The sequence below is a fragment of the Hippocampus guttulatus genome, chromosome 9, assembly GCF_054856545.1.
Source record: "Hippocampus guttulatus isolate MCC_2025c chromosome 9, RoL_Hgut_1.0, whole genome shotgun sequence".
Classification (NCBI taxonomy): domain Eukaryota; kingdom Metazoa; phylum Chordata; class Actinopteri; order Syngnathiformes; family Syngnathidae; genus Hippocampus; species Hippocampus guttulatus.
The window spans coordinates 5091465-5110554 of NC_141269.1; the positions used below are offsets into that span (position 1 = coordinate 5091465).

The window sequence follows — 19090 nt, forward strand, 5'->3', positions numbered from 1 at the left end:
AATTCAGGCATAAATGTTTTATAAAGCATGAAAATGCATCAGAATATGTAACAAATACATGTTATAATTAGATTATTGCACATTAACTGAGAGTTGTGCAGAAAGTAAAAAAAAGAATAAAGTAAAGAATAAACACGACAGTCATTTAACTCCATCCTCGTCATTTTTTGCCCTCTTGAGTTCATGTTTTCTCTCAGAAGTGTGTTTTCCCGGGCTTTTTGTAAAGAACTGCTCCAATGACGTTTGTTTTTGTCGGCTTTTAACAATCCTTCGAAATTGTCCAGGGCAAACATCAGCATAGTGAGCGATCGCCCGACTGGTGAACACTTTTTCTGGGGGATTCACATTCACGTAAAACTATTGGAACGCCTCATGGCCCGAGGGGCGAATGACGAGGACACTGCTAGACACATACGTATCTATTTATCGATCTACACACATAGACACATTCGGTAGAAGTCCCTTTTAGCCAATGGGACACCAGGATGATGCTCGGTAATAGCCAATGGCAGAGCAGCTAGTATGTTGCATTCAGGAAACTCAGAGCTGCGAGTAGCAGCCCATACTGTATTTCTACCTTTCGTATCTTGACATTTCTTTCATAACAGAAGGCAATATTTTCCTGTTGAGGTATTTCATAACTTGAAAATGTCGTATGAAGAGACGTTCCTAAGTAGAGGCATGATTGAACAATGGAAAGAAGAATCGGATCTCGTGATCCTTAGCGAGAAACAAGTCTCACCACGTGGGAAGATATTTCAATACACAGTGACAAAGTACTGGTTTGAAGCTCCGATGACAGTAATTTGTAGCATGCCCCTCGGGAATCACAACAGAAAAGTCAATGATAATCTGAGGGAAATTCATAAAACTCAACTGGGATGAAATGCAGTCATTATCTAAGCGCCAGTTTCAACGGTGACGTGCCTGTGGGGAAATCACGGCAGTTACTTTCAGACGGAGCTATTAATAACTGATGAACGGCCAAACGCTCTCGAGCCGTCCATATTCACATTCCCAAGACGGTATGAAACACATCGGGCCAGAGTGCCTGGAAACTAAATGAGATGGATTTTGAGGTTTCTGTCGTGTCTTCCAGTTCTACCTTGCCAGGTGAAAATGTATCAATCTCTGTCTGTGTGCATGCGCGTTCTTGATTTCCCCATCAAACGACCTTCGACTCCCAATAGAGCTGACCAGTTAGTCAGACCATATTATTTGCCACAATATTAGAAAACATAGATGGATAGTGGTTTCATATTTGGGCAGCACGATGAACTAGTGGTTTCGTATGTCTGACCTAATGGTAATAAAGTTTTTAAAAAAAAGACAATAATTACAACTAAAATTTCATATACAGTCGATATATATATATACAGTATATTAATCATATATATATATATATATATATAGATATACTGTAGATATATTCATTCATTCATTTTCCGATCCGCTTTATCCTCACAAGGGTCACGGATGGTGCTGGAGCCCATCCCAGCCATCTTTGGCCAGTAGGTGGGGTGGACACCCTGAAACGGTTGCCAGCCAATCGCAGGGCACACACAGACGAACAACCATCCACGCTCACACTCACACCTAGGGACAATTACGAGTGTTCAATCAGACTGCCATGCATGTTTTTGGTTCCCCGGAGAAAACCTACGCAGGCCCGGAGAGAACATGCAAACTCCACACAGGGAGGAATTGAACCCGGTACCTCTGCACTGTGAGGTCGAAGCGCTAACCACTGGACCATCGGGCCGCCCAGCAGGCCAACGTGATGGACTCTTAACAGGCATGCTAGCGCAACATAACGCTCCTTGGTTGCAGCGGGGGTGGCCCGTCGGCGCACTTTGCGACTGCCCGAGATGCTACGTATTACTGCTATGGACTACCCGGTTATAACTATCAAGTCATTGATTAATTGCCATCTTCCGGCATTCAAACACAATTGCTGCAATTCTAATAGTCTACGTTGCCCTGCCAATGAACCGTGTCGTTGTACAACACATTACAATCTTCAGCTTCCACATTTCTCTGATTAAAATCTGAGGGACCCGGACAAACAGCGACGGCTCTGCCTGTTCAACTTCAGTCATGCTGCTAGAAGCAAAACAAAAAAAAAAAAAGGAAGACATGGGAATTCAACGTCCTCTTCCAAAAACAAGCCCGGAGGACGCGAAAGCAGCATGACTCAACTATGACAAGTATGCGGTTTCTTCATCTGCCTCGTCTGGGTTTTTTTTGCCTTGCCCTCACCGCTGGCCTTGTTAATCTTGATAATGCTTGCCTCTTGTCAGACTATCTGAGCCTCATCTCCTCGACCGCTGTCACTGCATCGTTCTTGCCCGCGTTGGCTATATCTGCGCTGCATGCACTGGCGCCTCGATGAACACTACATCAACTGACACCCCCTCCCACCCAGTGTGTTTCGCAAAACAAGCTTCGACACAGGAGCATTAACCACACACAAGACTTCAAACATTGGACAGTGAACCGATTTGTTGCCCTTTCGTTCACACGCAGGTTTTTGTTTGTTTCTTTTTTTTTTTTTTTTAACTGCAATACTTTCCAAAAATCCTCTTCCAGTGTCTGTTGCAGAAAATAACAAATAAAGCTGGTGAGGTGGAGCTTATCCCACCTGATATTTGGCGAAAAATGTGGGACACTCTGGGCTGGTTGCCAGTCAATAACAGGGTACATATAGTTTAAGAGCCATTCACTTTAAGGACAGTTTCAAGTGTTCAATGAACCAAAGATGCGCGTTTTGAGAATGCGAGAGGAAGCTGGGGGGGGAAAGAAAAAAAGAATTCGAGCTGCCTGAATAGAGACGAACGCAAACATGAAAGGATGCACACTGAGGAATTTTAATGGCTTCCACAATACACTGAGGGCACGACAAAGAGGCAACATGGCTCAAGTAATAGAGTGGTTATTTATCTCCCAACCTGAATGTTGTGGTTTCGATCTTGAACATCTGTAAAAATGTCCAAGACCATGCCGAAGTGTCCTTGAGTATGATACCGATAAGTTGCTCCTGATGCTGGTTCAACACTTGGCAAATGAGGAGAAAGTGCACTGGTATAAGTAAAAGTACATTTCCAATTTTTTGTGTACAGAGATTGTTTTTCTTCAAAACTCGGCGGTGTAAAAAGTTTGAATATCAGACAAGAGCCAATGGATTGATTTGTATTTTCAGCAAGGGGAAAAGGCGAGCTTGTAAACAAAGACAGTTCGTATTTGTACATGTGCATGGATGCGAGACAATAATATTCTATTGTCCGCCATTCTATTCAATGCATGTGTCGTCAGGTTGTAAAAACAAAACAAAACAAAAAAAAACAACAACACTAATACATTTACTAAATAGATGCTTTTAAACATTACAAAATATTTCATTTTTTTTGGGGGGGGGGGGGTTGTTTTGTTTTGTTTTTTAACAGAGTTTTGATCAAGTATGTAGATTCAGTCAGTACCGTGAAAACAAAGACTGATTTCCAACAAAACCAACACAAAGTTTAAGTTGGGACGCTCAGCTTCGAAGAATTACAGCAATCAAACTGCGTGAGCACAATGAAGAGTTGGTCACCCTTTTTTGAGGGGCGGGGGACGACTATAAACCACATCGATTGCCGATGTAAACACTAAAATGAAAGCGGTAAATCAGCATTTTCTCCTCCAACCTTATTGTTTGTAATCTGGCACCGTGGATGAGAATATATTCATACATTAGACTGCCCTCATGAAAGAAAGAAACGAATGAAACTGCTTCAAGGAGCTGCTTTTGTGCTAGATTGGTTGTTCAGGTGTAAATAGAGGAAATGATGCTGCAATTGTGCTGCGCGTGTGTGTGGCCGCTTCGGTACAGCTATAGGGGGATCTGGAACAGAAAACCCACGCACCGGGGTTCAAGGCAAATTGGCTCCCTTTTGTCTCCAGTTTAATTACGTGGTGCTAAAATCTGTAAGGCTGCACAGGGAGATGTTAACAGGGCTTGCTATTATTGAAAGGGATTAATAGGCAACAAGTGGCTGAAGAAAAAAAAAAACCACGGCAAAGCAGCGTGTTGCTGGTTTTGAGGGCAAAACTTGAATTTATACATCAGGTTGTATTTTCTGTTCAGTTGTAGGAAGCACGTAGTGGTTGGAGACGTGGCATGACATGGTCACTGCATACTGAGCATGACGTATTTCATCACTGTGTGGTGTGGTCCCTCGATTTAGGAGTTGAATTTGTTCCGTGACCAAGCTCCTAACTCAAGTTACTGGTATACCGAAAACATTTTCCCTATTGGAATGAACCAAAAGCCAATAATCCTTTTATCAAGCCAAAAAGTGAGTATTACACTTGCCTGCCAGCAGTCCAGACCCGTCTCCCAATTGAAACGTGCGGTGCATTATAAAGTCTAAATTACGGCCCCCGGACTGTTGAGCAACTGAAGGTGTACATGGAGCAAGAATGGGAAAGAATTCCACCTACAAAGCTTCAACAATTTGTATCCTTAGTTCCAAAAAGCTTACCGAGTGTCGTTGAAAAGGAAAGGTGATGTAACACAGTGGTAAACATGTTTTTGTGGAAACTTGCAAGCATCAACTTCAAAATGAGTGAATAGTAGCCCAAAAAAAAAAAATCAGTTTGAACAATAAATATCTTGTCTTTGCAATTTATTCAACTGAATATAGATTTTAATGGATTTACAAATAATCCCATTGTGTTTTAATTTTTTGACAGAGGTGTTGGGAGTTAAGCGCTTTGACTTTTGAGTACCTTCCGTGGGGTTCATGGCGTCTGGTAAGCTGTCCCATGGGAGTGTCCATTCCGGGCAAGGATGATGAGCAAAGGCCGCCTCAATGCCATTTTCCTTTGGCGACATAAAAAAAAAAAAAAACTGTTATCAAGGAAACCAATTGAAACTCTCGAAGCTTGAACTACCCCCAAGAGGAAATATCCTTCTTTCATAAAAATGGGATGATAAAATGTTTACTTTATTGTGTTCTACCTGTGCTTGTTGTGCATGTTTGGTGGGGACGCTAGCAATTGTGTCTCGTTAGCTTCGGTCCTTTTTTATTTGTATTAAACTACCCATTTCACTTGACTTGAATTGGAAAATCCGAACAGCACTATTCAGTTTTTTTTATTATGTTATTATATCTGAAGGTCCCTGAAAGAAAGTGGAAGCTCACAACACTCTAACGTGATGTAACCAGATGCCAATGTCCATCTCGAATTAAAGATCTTGCTCACCTTACTGGCCCTGCACGGGCATTTGTTTTCGATGAATTGCAACATGGCGTCTATTTCAATGAAGGTGACAAATACAGTAAAACGTAAGGGCGAATTCAGTCGCTAAACACCATTCTGAATTGAAAAACGTTCAAGGTTCGCGGTTGCATTATTCTCACAAAAGAGCCACCCAAGCATTGATCCATTTTCGACCACTTCACTTGTTCAGGGCCGCAAGTAAGATGGAGCCGATCCAATCGGAATTTTGACGAGAGAAGCGAAGGTACACCGCAGAGTGGTCGGCAATTGCTCAAGGAGAGCATACCACCACCATTCATGCTCGGCATTTGCAAGCCCATGCAAGTAGGAACTAAGATTTCAACGGAGATCTTTTTGATTGTGGTGCAGGCGAGCTGCAGCCCAATGAGGCTAGCGTTGGGCAAACTGCTCACCACGCTGGTCGGCAGCCAATCACGGGTCAAAGATTGGCTGCCTAATTCAGTTACTCTGCGGCGACTGAACCCAACACAGATGTCAAGCGAGAAAGTCACTTTTCAAGAAAGACTTTAACTCTTGAGCGCCGTTGACGTCAGAAATCGGCAACCGAAATCCGAACGTGGAACGCCAGCGACGGAAACTGACGTCAACCACGTTTTATTACGGGAATGGCCGGACAGAAGCGTTAAAGCTTGTGATCGATCAACGTGCTTGTCACGATAGATCTACCACAAAAAGTGAAAAGGTGACGGAGATTGTTGAAATTGAGAAGTGGAAGAGACGAAGCGCTGACGGCTTTCGTCATGCCAGTGTAATCGTCGCTAACCAGGTCAAATACTGACGGTTGCCCGTTTTTGCTGACGACCGACAGAAACACGTCGTGCCTGTCTCGTGTATTTTGTATCGCCCGGTGCCTGTGTCGAACCGTCTACTGGTGGTCGGGTTTCTAACATTGACTTTACCGTCGATGTGCACTTGAATAACTTTAGCCAGTTGTGCTTTGCGAAAGGCACATCGCACTTTAGCTTCTTTTAATTAAGCGTGAGATAATCCCCTCCTCTCTCTATTTGGCACTCGTTCCTCCTGGCTCGTGCTTATTTACTGAAGTAACGGTCCGTGTGGAAAAATAAATCACCGTAAAAATCCCCACAATACAGTGAATAGTCCAACGATGTGTATCTGTTGACAAAAAAGAAAAACAAAATAAAAAACATGAAAGAGCGAAGCCGTAAAAAAGTGAAGCGAGCTTTCGCAAGGGACTGCTGCACTTGAACTAAACTCCTTGGGGGAACAGTATCTTGACATCATGTGATTTATTTGGAAAACATCGGCGCGATTAAGTCACTGAATTAAAAATAACTTCAATCGTGGCGGGCGTAATTCAAAACAGAGCTCGATTCCTACATTTGGAGAGTTGGCTGGCAGTTTTGTTTTCGTTTGGATGGCTGCCCGTTGACTGCATTTGGCACCTATCGTCAGGGTGTGTTAAGTGAGGTGAGCAAGAGGTTATTAGACATTTATCGAGAAACCAGAGGATCCCCGGTTAGCGTCAGGAAGTATCGTGTCGTCTGCGCGCCTGCCGCAGAACACACACATCGGGGATGAATGCTCGCATACACGCGAGGACTCATTCACACTCACATGACAACAAACACGCACATTCAGGTTGACTTTTGCTCTTTGAATCCAATTAGTTTTAATTGGTTTTTAGAGCAAGTTTGTTACTTTTCATTTGTTTTTATGTTGGGGAAAATGCTTCATTTTAGTTTTTTTTTTAAAAATATACAGGATAACGTATTTGAGTTTTTTTTTCATACAGTATGATGTATTTATCAAGTGCAAGATCAAAACAAGAAGTTCACAAAGTTTCTGCGCTAAAGTAAACTACAATTCCCAAATGACCGTTTGACCGTGCCTCTTCTGTACAGATGTACAGCAATACCCCAAAACAAATCAAATAAAAATAAAACCCGAAAATGTTTTCTGTTTGCCATAATTAGATACTTTTATTTTCATTTAAATTTCGTTTTTCTAAAAGAATTTTCGTTTTCATTTTATTGAATAGATATGGGGGGTTTTCCCCCCGATTTTTGTTTCATTTCACACGCATTCCTCAATGATTCACTCAATCTCTCTCTCGCGCACGCACGCGCGCGCGCGCACACACACACACACACACACACACACACACACACACACACGCATTCAGGACACTATCAATTATGTAATTGATTCTTTTTTTCAGCTTTTTTTTTCCTGATTATGATTCAGTTACTGGGTTGGTTTCCCAAAAGTAGAAGCAGATGTTTGCAAACGTCCTATGCTGATTACATGCAAAGATAATTGGTCTGCTTTCATGGAGGATTATAGAAATCAACAAATATTTACTGCTGAGAAGATGAAATTCTGTGAATTTGGACAGTTCTAAGTGACACAATATCTCTGAACGACCAATCGATTCTCTCGTTCACACAGACAGCGGCACGCGCGCGTGCACGCAGGCAGCTATGACAGCACAACAGCTGCAGAGATGACAGTTGTGGCGCGGAGCCATCCTCATAATCCCTCGCGTCGAGGGTTTAGAATGGCGGCCATTGTAAGGGCGCCTACCTCGCAGCGGGAATGTGCGATTTCAAGCTTTCGTGTCAAATGTCCAATTAACTCTAATCCGGCGTCATGTAAAAAGATACACAACCTCAAGCACCCAACTCTGTCCTCCTTGTCATGCCACTTATCATCAAGTTACATACTCGGCAGGAAGTGGCCCCGCAAAAAGTCAAGTCTAAATGTGCAAGGCTTTTTTTTGTGTGTTTACTACTTGTCCTGAGCACCCAAAAAAAAAAAAAAAAAGTCTGAGTCTTGTTTGTTGGTTTATCCGTGAGCAAGACGACACAACTATGGAAAACAGTAACAATGGATTGTTTGATGGTTCCTTCCTAAGAATGTGTAAGTTAATTGTGGATATGACAGCAACAGTAGATTTTCCTGTTACGGTCCACGTCACAGGGGAATGTCCTGATTTTTCCAAGTCAGATGGGCTTAATTCTCCCTTGGCACTCTACAAAAATACAATATACAGCAGACGTACGGACGTCAGCTCCTCTCTCTGCTCCTCAGTACGGCAGTAATATTAGTCATTCTTCACAGAAGATAAAGTTAAAGTGTGGGTATTGTTATATTGGCTGGCGCCAAATGTTGCAGCAACGTTTGTGTTTAGATATCTGATGCTTAAAGGGTAACAACACCGCTGCGTAAGATAGACGCTAATTGTTAGCCTGGGTGCTTATGGAGTTTGCCTTTGTATGTTAGCATCAAGGTACTGTAGAGGAAACCATGTGGCTGATTTAACCCTATCATGCACCCTGTAACCTGATAACATGATAAACTGTCCACTGTACTAACCGTTCTCCCTAAAAGTGTTAAACGTGTAAATTCTCCTTGTGTTATGTTTACTTTGACTAGTAACCGTCATCTGAGATTGGCAATAAACAGTTTGAAGGTTGTTTTTGGGGGGGGGGGACTATTTACTAATTATATCGACCAAACTGCCACTTGTTGTGAAGCGAGTTGGGTCACTTCTCACCATAGAGCACTCGTAAGTTAGGTCACCTGTTTTCCAAGGCGCCACTTTTCCATGATGAGGAAAGCAGGCATATGTTCGATTCTGTCCGTTTCAGCATATATTAGCTCGAACTTTTATATGTTCTTCTGGAATGGACTGCTTTCACAGCCTGTGAAAAGACGGCTGGCAATTTGCACAGCGCGCAGAATCACAAGTGCATGGGTGAATTGTATCGTTCTATAATGAAAGGCAATTTTTATTAGCTGGCTCAATAAAAAGAATAATAATAATCTTAGTCTCGTAAAAACAATCCATAAAAAACGCCCTTTTGAAATGTTAATTTGATGACTGAAAGCTCATGTGGAGCGCTGCCAGAGGGAGAAAACATTGTACAATTAAAAGAAGGTCTGCCAGGAGCCAAAACACGACATTAGAGAGTCATCCTTGAAGGCACGAAACAGCAGATATGGCGGTGTAAAACGTCTACATCGGTGAAAATTAAAGATGATAAATGCAAGATGTGGAAATGAGGAGACACTATTAGAAGGTATCTTTGCCGACAAAGTCACTTCTTGAAGCTTTAGAAGTAGGTGGAAAGCTCTGGGCCACCACTGGACAACCTTTTTTTCCCTCCACTGCAATCACTTTAACAGAGTAAAATAATGTGTTTGCGTGTATATATACTGTATACACACACACACCTATATATCGACATAGCTAGCTAGCTAGCTGGATCGTTAGATACCTGTAGGTAGCTAGCCAGCTAGCTAGATATAGTTTTGAATGCTATTTCCACAGTACACTACTAGTTAAAAAAAGTGTTTTACTTTAAGTTTGGTTATGGTGGGCCGGGGCCCACCAACAAAAGGCAGCTGCGTGGTCGTCTCCTCCTCTCGCTCCAGTGGACTCGCCAGGTTACCTTCGACCGGTGGCCCAGCTGCAAGTGGCAGTGCATTTTCAGGGACTGCAAGAGTGATCTTGCAGGCTTTGGCGGCCCGAAGGACCCCAGGCACCTCCTGAACATGGCTGTACCAGCGCAGCAGGTGGGGGAGGCGGTGTAGAGTGCTGGCAGAATGGGTTCGGACGAAAGACTGTCAAAGAGAGCATTGTGGATATTAATAGAAGTGACTCATCAGACGTTACTCATCAGACAGCTCAGGTCATACCTTTGCACAACCTCACCAGGGGTCACATCACTACAGGGATAAAGACCCAACAGGAAAGACGAAAGCCGCATCGCGACAATTACAAGAGTTGAGAGAAAGAGAGAGAGAGAGACAGAGGGAGAAGAGGCTCGGTAGTACACGACGGGGCAAGCGTGAAAAGAATCCGCTGCATCTACTTTGCGTTGGCGACTGTCACGAGGAGACACGCTAGGCTGAGTGTGAAACTGGAAACCACTGGAGCACAGCTGACTTGTAAGAGGCTCATCGTGGGAACTTGGGTTCATTCCCAACGTGGAAGAATAGCTGGTGACGGCTGGAGGGTGAAATAGGTATTGAGGCTGTCTGGTGGCATGCACAATAAAACATTTGGAGTTAAATATTCTCCTCACTTTAAGAGATTGTTACTTTTTTACAGCGGCAACATAACCAGAATTTGGACATGAGCCAGAACATGTCATAGTCTACCACTAACTTCTACTCCGCAAAACAGCCTTTTCTATTAGACAAGGCTATGGCCTAATTAAAGTCGCAGTACCGGTGAAAAACTAACAAAGGACAGCCAAGAGACAAGACACAAAACCAGAGGCTCAAAACTAAGAGGCTTACATGCTCACTTTCCTGCTTTATGAGAAAGATGGTTTTCCAAATAAAAACAAATATATCCTGGTATGGATGGTAACATAATACTAAACCATAGATGTTTAATTAAGTCTTACAACCACTGCTCCAGGGAGAAAATCCCCAATTAAGTCTTTGTCGCATGACTCTTGACCACACTGGAGAGCGCAGTGGGTGTCTCTTCTTCCCCCCTGCCATCACAATACGATAATTAAAAATAATAGCAAAAGCAAGCATCGAGCAAGCCGCGGCGCTGTGCACCAAGATGTGAAATGTGTGAAGTATTCACGGAATTTTAAAGGCGCTGTACGGTTCTGCGGTCACACAATACATGGAGGCTATTTTCAAAAGCGAACACATTATGGAAAATTTACTTTTTAATTTTTGGAAAACAGTACTCCCCTGCACAAGGTTTGATACTACGTTCCTACATCTGCCACTGGTGTAGATTGTTAAATAAAATATGGAGGGTGAAGACCTCCTGCTCTGGAGAGAGTCTCAGAGTCCCTAATCACACCACAAATGTTGCCGTTTGTTCTTCAAAATTTAATTTAAAAAAACAAACAAACAAAAAATACTACAGGTACTGACACTACTGGTGGGGTGTAAATGCAGAGCCCTGTTGCCAAAAGTGGAAAAAATGCAATTACAGCTCTCCTAAAAGTGTTACAAATTGCCAATATTAACAGTTTAAAACAGAACTGTTTTTATTAACTGTGATTCCAAAACATGCGAATATCGTTAAAAAAAACTAATTTGACAACATCACCCTTAAAAATGGCAAATAAATCAATATGTAAATGGTGGAAGAAAATGTATTCAGAGGTGCAGGTATACATGCAGACGCTGCAAAGACTCTCCGTAACAACCCAGGCTTAACTTGGCTCCTTCCCGACACACAAAGGTTGTCTCACAGTCGAGATTTATTTCTTCAGCATTCTTTCTTGACGCCAATTACTGTACCAATTTTCGAGAAAGGACTTTTGGTGGCATTTTGTGGATTATAGGTTGTTTCAGAAAAAGCACAAAGCCTGCAAGTAGGTGACTTTTTCAACGAACATCTCGGGATTGGTTTCACAGAAAAAAAAAAAACAGGACTAGGTGAATTTGTGGCTAGTGAAGACCAAGTATGGAGGACATTTCTGTACAGCAGGGGTGTGCAAGAGCTTCCCGCGATCAACCGGTTCAATGTCACCACCTCAAACCAAAACGTCTTGTTGACATACAACCACAAGACATCACATCGCTCTCGCTCGCAGGTGCTCACACGTACGATGTACATGCGTATGCCACGGTGAGCAAGTGCCGTAAGTGACATTCATACGAATGAAAAAACCAAGGGGAAACATTGCCCCCCCGCCCCGCAAATAGCAGGGGTCAACTGTAGAGAAGGTCACTAAAATGAGCTGGCCACACTGAGTAGCCACTGGATTCACCACATGTCCTAGCGCTATCCTGGACGTCATGGTGATGAAAGCCATATTCGGTGAGAGAGAATTTAAAAAAATAAAGAAAAAAGAAAAAAAAAGATTTCAACCAGTGTGCAGTAATCCTTTATCCCTTAAGTATATTTTTGACACGAGAATGTCACAGATGAGACTTTTTATTCACGCACCGGCTAACAGTTTTGAATCGAAAGACAAAATACTTCTCTTAGACGCCTTCTTGGTTAATGATCTCGATCAAGCAGACCGTCTTGGTTCAGCAGCATTAAGTTCAAAGAGGGCTTTGCGTTATGCATTGGCACAGACAGGCTTTAATGATTAGCCGGCAGCTCACCAGGTACTGATGGATGCATGGCAACAGGACCACATCAGTTAGAGTGAAGTACAACCCCTCAGCGAACACGTGCTCCAGCAAGGGCAGATCGTTGGTCTTGACTTTTCTGATCTCGTAGCGCTCCCTGGTGGTCGGAGTCGGAGCTGCTGCTACAGAGAGTTTAGCCAGAGCGGTCTTGAGCTCAAGTCCATCACCCGCGTCGGAATCTATGCTCCCTTCAGTCGAGTCGTTGTTTTCGTTTTGTCTCAGCTGCTTGAGCTTCTGTCTGCGGATTTTGTCATCGTTGTGCACTTTGACGGGCTCGGATAGCCTTTGCTCCAGGGTGAGGATGGCGGGAGGTGGCGGGTGATGCTGCTGGCTGTTGGGATTTCGGAGGTACTCTTCGACGGCAGACGGGATGCCAATTTCACACAATCTGGTCCACTTGCTCACCTGAGAGAATGGATAGAAAACAGAAATATGATGTCATCGGTAGGCTGTGCCACCAAAGAAGGACTCGGCTGATGGCAAAATGTTGATACTGATAAAAGAGAAAATACATTTGTTTGTAGGTACGTACAGTATATAATACTTTTTTTTAAGACATCTCATCATTTTTCCTGAGTGGAATGAATGTGAAGATCATTAATTTGTTCCAGTTTCTGAAAAAAAATGCAAAAAGAGGAAAATAGCACTCTAAAAAAATGCTACTTTTTAAAAACATACCATAAAGGGTAAGTCAAATCAAAACCAACTTGTTTGCAATCCCTCTCATGGGGTGGCTATTTTTTCTTGACGACTGAAAACCACAGGGCTCAGTTTGTGAATGTCACATGAGCAACCTAAGAAAACAGATGACCCATGATAGGTTGTTACCTGAGCAACTGCGATGTAATTTTCAGTCGACAGCAAGAGGCAAAACAGAGGCCCTCTGACATGGATAAAAAGGGGTGGATTTTTCCGGACGTAAAGTTGACACTGTGGCAGCCAAGAGGTGTATTTGTGTTCCCTGATGGATCCATGTGCCACATATGTAGTAAAAGCAAGGATTGTATTTTCACTCGTGGACACAGCACTTCGTCACCAAGGCACCAAGACCAACTTCAGTTCGCAGGGAAATCCATGTATGTGGCGCATGCAGCAACCACCTTGCCAAACACATACCCAGTCCCCTCTCCATGCCCCCAGGTCGACAAATGTGTGTATCTGAATGTGTCAGTTGTCCAAAGCGAACACTGATACCACTGCAGCTCTGCATAGCTTTTGGCTTTGCCCGATAGTGCTTTCATGTAATGCTGTGGCCGGACTAATTCTTCACTGAGCCTGACAATCATGGTCAAGCCCTCGAGAGACCCAGCTAATTGCATTCAAGCAATTAAAACATGTTTGTTTACCAGTACTCTTTCGCTGTCTTAGTTGACCTACGAACCTCAGCACAGGCTTTGAGACAAGTCTTCTTGAAGCCCAGCAGTTGCCGCACATCGTTCTTGGAGGGTTCAGCCTCGACGCTCTTGTTGATGATGTGCCTCAAGACCACAGCCAGTCCAGCCCTGCACAGCGTTCCGGTCTCATCCAGGACGGCGGGTAGCCGGCAGCCTCGCACCAGCATAGGCAGTTCCTCTGGCCGGACGTCCTGCAAGGCCAGGAATTCTGGCAGCTGACCCTGAAGGGTCAGGGAGCTGTCAATCTTGTCGGAGACAAGGTGAACTTTGAAAGACTTGCACTCAGAGTAGGACAGGAGGAATAAGACGATGGAGGAGTGCAAGGGGAGACGGGGTGCCTCATCTTGGCAACGAACTTCCAGGAAAAGGGATGCATGCCGCTGTTTAAGGTCCTTCATTGCAAAGCAGTGGCCGTTGACTAAAATATCAACTTTTTACAATTGTTCATTAACGTCCTATGAGTACAATAAGCCAAATCCCAGGAACCCGCGTTGTAAATTCTTCTTCTTCTTCTTTTACTTCTTTTTTTCTTCTTCTTCTTCTTCTTCTTCTTCTTCTTCTTCCTCTTCTTCTTCTTCTTCTTCTTCTTCTTCTTCTTCCGCTACTAGTACCACAGCGCCAAGTAACGCCATTATTATAACAAAATAATAATAATCATCATTATCCAATAAAATAACGACACTCAAGATAAAGTCAGATTCTTCTTTACTTTTGAAAATATGTAAAATATATATATTTACTCAACAGTCGTCCGATAATATGACGCAGAGAATGACGTTTCGTTCGACTTATCGTTCGTTCTGCCCTTCCCTTGTAGGCAGTCGGACATGTTTTATTGTGGCACTGGCTAAATTTCGGTGGAACAAGCCTCTTTCCCTTCGTTTTATTGCCAAACCGGTGTAGACGACGAGTTTCTACCCGGGAGTGCACACCAGGTAACAAGGCTGAATGTGCAATTCAACATTTTAGCCTACTTGTCTTTGCTCCGAACGTTATACAGACCTTGGTCCTAGTTTGTGAACTGTTACATCCCACCCACAAGACAAAAATGGATTAGTATTGTAATACATGTAGTAATGTCCATGAGCTCAGCGATGTAGATAACTACTGGAATCTATACTTTGTCCTCAGTATAAGCCATGGCTGGTCCTGTCAGTCTGGAGCTCGATCCCATCTTCCTGAAGGGTCTGAGTTATCTGCACTCCAAGAGCAAAGATTCAGCTGAGAAGCTCAAAGCGCTACTCGACGAGTCCCTTTCCAGAGGCAGCGACACATCCTATCGCTTGGTACAAAAAGTATGTTGGTATTGGGAATCCATTTGACCCATGTAAAATATATTTAATGTCGAAGCTACATGTTTTCCCATTCAACGTTGGCCACACGATCACTCAGCATGTCAATCAGTGCGCAAAAAGCTGTGGCTGGAAAAGTCGTGCCTGCTTTATTATGAAAACGTGCCTGCTGTCAGTGAGTGTCCTGGTCATCCAATCCTTCCTGGCTGAGAGGAACACTGCCATACTGGAGCACAATCCCCAATTACCCACTTGGCTCTGTGTTTTTATGGTGGTTTTATTTTACTCTTTCCCAAACTCAAGGTGATAATCAATCTTTTGATGATGTGGGCTACATCTAGATGTCAACTACGATGGACTGTCCTTCCAGGAGTGCATTAAGGCATGGCGGAGAAGGCTGGAATTGTCTATTAGACTCCATGGATGATGCTTCGAAGGGAAAAACCTTTCTGACGGCCCTCATAGAATCTTTATTCACTGTATAGTCAACTCTCAGTAATCTCACAGGGAGGGTACCAGACTGCGGTGCGATGCAATTTATGTACAAATCTGTACAAGTTACATCACTGCTGTTGGAATTCTTTTGTCAATCAAGAATCCACTGTAGTTAGAAGGCCTGCCGGTGGCTAGACAATGGTTCGGGTTAGCCGCTAACATTAGCACATGTTGGTTGCCGTCAGTCACCTTTACGCAACATTCGACTGTTTATTCTTCTGTGAATGGTCCTTTTTGATGTTCCTTCTCTTGCACTAAGGGGCCTCAAAAGTGCAGTTATTCCTTTGGTGCTTCCTGAATTTAGTTTTGTTTGATATTCTGAAGTTTCTGGCTTGACTAATAAGTATTTTGTCTTGTGCATCATCAGGATCTGGAGGTGTCCAAGGGGTCAGTGTCAAAACTTAGTTTCAGCAAGCAGGACTCCAAATCGTCTTCCAGCTCCTCCTCCTCCAGCATAGGCAGCAAGTCCAGCTCCGAAAAGAGCAAGAAGGATGCCGATCGAAGATCTTCTGACAAGGTATGAAGAATGTCAATGTACTGTATGTTTTTGACAGTGTTAAGTGTAAATGGCTGTAGAGATAGAGCATACAGGTAGACACTGTTGTCGAAAGTTACAAAGTCAGCTGGGATCGCTTCCATCTCTTCCGCAAGTCATATGAGGACAGGCACTTGCAAAGATTTGCTTGATGGTTGAATTTACACCAATTTGAGTTTGAAAGTAAATATGTGAACAATAACCACATCGGTGACTAAAATTATTTGATGCGAGGTGTCACAAAATCGGCACCAACACGAATATCTTGCTCGCGGGCTCTGCGCGACAACAGGTGAGGGTTGACTTTGGTGACGCGGACCTGCCGAAAAAGCCTCGCTTAGAGAAACCGGATCGCTCGTCGCCAGTTACCGTACAGACGAGCAAAGACCTCCTGCCAAACATCAACGACTACGACGAAACCAACGCTGACGACTTTGCCATGGAGATGGGCCTGGCGTGCGTGGTTTGCAGGTACGCCCGCATCCATCGCATTGGTTTGCAGAGTCATGCAGTCGAGATTGTAATTGTAATTACGGTACCGTTATTCAAATTCCAATTGGAAACTGGGCGTTTGGTGTGGACGTCACACAAATGAGCAATGTTTTATTGTTGTTGGTGTTTTTTTTAATTCACCAAAGACAAATGACAGTGTCCATGGGAAACCAGCTGGTCGAATGCCAGGAGTGCCATAACTTGTATCATCAGGACTGCCACAAGCCTCAAGTGACAGACAAAGAAGTCAACGACCCCAGGCTGGTGTGGTATTGTGCTCGCTGCACCAGACAAATGAAGCGTATGGTGAGACGCATCCACAAATTTGCACTTCCCCTTGTCTGGGGGAGCCAATTCCCGGTTGGTTCCTTCTCGGCATAATTGTAACATGCGTATTGTTTGTTTGCAATAGGCCCAAAAGCCACCGCAGAAGCCCTCGCCGGCCTCCGCCTCGTCAGCACCGGTCATGATCAAAGACACTCTGGTGAAAAAGGCAGAACTCAAAAGCAAACCGGACACTGCGAGCACCTTTCAGGCCTTCAAACGGACTGAAGTGAAGGTATGTCCCAAAAGCTGTTTGCTGATACCTGTAGTTGAAATCTTTCTGGACTGTGTCAAAAACGGTTGCTGTTGGCAGTCTAGTGGTTCACATAGCTGACTGTTGTGCAATTGCCTTGGGATCGATTCCGGTGCCCTTTCACAATCTTATAATGACTGCCAACACATCCGGGGTGCCCGACTGGTGTTAGCGCAAGCCCCCTGTTGTCACTCTGAAAAATATATACCGTATTTTCCACACTATAAGGCGGACTGGATTATGAGACGCACCTTCAATGAATGGCCTACTATGTCATTTTTCCATACACTGGGCGCACCGAATTGTAAGATGCAATCTACAATGCATCCACTAGATGGAGCTACGCTCAAGCAAACGTCAACAGAACGATCAGATGTCAGTAAAACGTTTTTAATAAAGCAGCGACACAGTTCACTTAACCAACAGCAAGTTCTAACATTGACTCGTTAACGTTGAAATATTACCGTAATGACCATACACAAGGTGCATCGGATTTTAAGGCGTGCTGTGAGTTTTTAAGAAAATGGAAGGCCTTTAGGTGCGCCTTTTAGTGTGGAAAATACAATATGCAGTATCCAAAATAAACTGATGGATGGATGGATGACGACTGATATACCATCGTTTTTTGCAGACTTCCGCAACGTCAGCCACTCCCACCAGTAACAACTCCTCCTCGTCAGGCAGCGGTCTAACAGGCTGGGCTGCGTTTGGCGCGAAAACAAGCCCATCGCTTCCGGTCACCTCCAAATTGGGTTCCTCGGGACCAAGCGGGAGCAACAAGGCAATGACTACTCCACCCGGCCAGAAACCGGTCGGTCTTTCCGGTCTAGCCGGAACCAAGTCCGGACTCGGAGCCGCCAAGGTATCCGGGAGCGGCAATGGAAATGGCTCTAGCCAGGTCACTCTGAAACCACCGCCCTTGACCCTGGGCAAGCAGCCACTTAACCGCTCATCGAGTAGCGAGAGCCAGGGGAAGGGTTCCGCCTTGTCATTGGGAGCGAGTTCCCCAGGCAGCTCCCAGGCCAGTCCAGGAGGTAGTGGCACAGGCGGAAATAATAACGGAGGAAGTAATGGAAACAATGGGAATGGGTCCAAGGTTCCACCGGGGGAAAAAGCGCCGACATCACAAGAGTCCCAGCTCAACGCCATGAAGCGCTTGCAGCTGGTGAAGAAAAAAGCAGCACAGAAAAAAATTAAGAAATAAGCAGAGCTAGTCAAGCGCTCTCGTGGCTTCCACGCAGTACAGTTCAGTTCACTTGGGGACATCGCTGGAGTCTTTTTGATTTTCCGTTGTCAAGAGTTGGGAAAGAGTACCTTAAATAGCCAGTCCATACCGTACCACTTTTCCAGCTTGACACACTGTCCGTTAATCAATCGAAGGCGCGTCATTTCGGTGCAACAAGAGGACTGGAACGGCAAGGACCAAGACGGAAAGCCGTTGTTTCTTCTACCAATGATGCATTTCTGCATCACATTCTTCCGTCTTTGTCGCACCGCTCTTATACAACAATTCATATCGACATACTGTAATCTCGCCGTTCCACCTACAGACTGCAGTGGAAACACAAAGCGGATAAGGATTCATCACTCCAAACCATACTGTCGCTCAACCGAACTGAACTGTACCACTTTGTGGAAGCGCGGCTGATGGAGGGTCAACCTCTGCAGATGTCGTGCCAGAGTGTTGTCGGTCATCTTTTGTCTGTAGCGTGAGAGTTTATATTCTCATACTTGAATCTTACTTTGTCGAAATGCTGCTGCTCTGCTGTGCTTCATCCGGTCCCAACTCATTGAGCCTGAGGTGAAGTGTCCGTTTTTTGTTTTTAAAATCTGCAAACGTAATTAAAATCCACATATGAACAGCATCAATGAGTCACGTGAGACGATCTAAAATGGTGGATCCAATCTAGATGATTTCAACAAATATCCAGAG

General features: G+C 44.1%; 2 protein-coding genes across 7 annotated transcripts in view; one reads left to right on the forward strand and one right to left on the reverse strand.

The window, feature by feature from the left end:
- Positions 1-14266, reverse strand: part of gstcd (glutathione S-transferase, C-terminal domain containing) — a 34877-nt gene extending 20611 nt beyond the window's left edge. For 4 of the 5 annotated variants that reach the window (XR_015101868.1, XM_086120442.1, XM_086120443.1 and 1 more), the window contains exons 1-4: positions 13754-14266; positions 12346-12777; positions 9610-9873; positions 4768-4861 (exon numbers count right to left, since the gene is read on the reverse strand). Coding sequence is in view for 4 of the 5 variants with exons in the window: in XM_086120442.1 (XP_085976568.1) it covers positions 4768-4861; positions 9610-9873; positions 12346-12777; positions 13754-14164 (1201 nt within the window). In the remaining variant the exon portion in view is untranslated. The remainder of the gene's footprint in view (positions 1-4767; positions 4862-9609; positions 9874-12345; positions 12778-13753) is intronic. The other variant, XM_086120445.1, reaches the window with a different exon arrangement.
- Positions 14267-14595: 329 nt separating this feature from the next.
- On the forward strand, positions 14596-19022 carry ints12 (integrator complex subunit 12). 2 transcript variants are annotated; one of them, XM_086119992.1, is made up of 7 exons: positions 14596-14701; positions 14898-15061; positions 15921-16070; positions 16381-16559; positions 16727-16886; positions 16993-17139; positions 17789-19022. In XM_086119992.1, the coding sequence occupies exons 2-7, from the start codon at positions 14906-14908 to the stop codon at positions 18359-18361; spliced, it is 1365 nt and encodes a 454-aa protein (XP_085976118.1). In that variant the 5' UTR covers positions 14596-14701; positions 14898-14905; the 3' UTR covers positions 18362-19022. The 2 variants fall into 2 exon arrangements, with proteins under 2 accessions (XP_085976118.1, XP_085976119.1); XM_086119993.1 differs by having other exon boundaries at positions 14898-15052.
- The last annotated feature ends 68 nt before the right edge of the window (positions 19023-19090 follow it).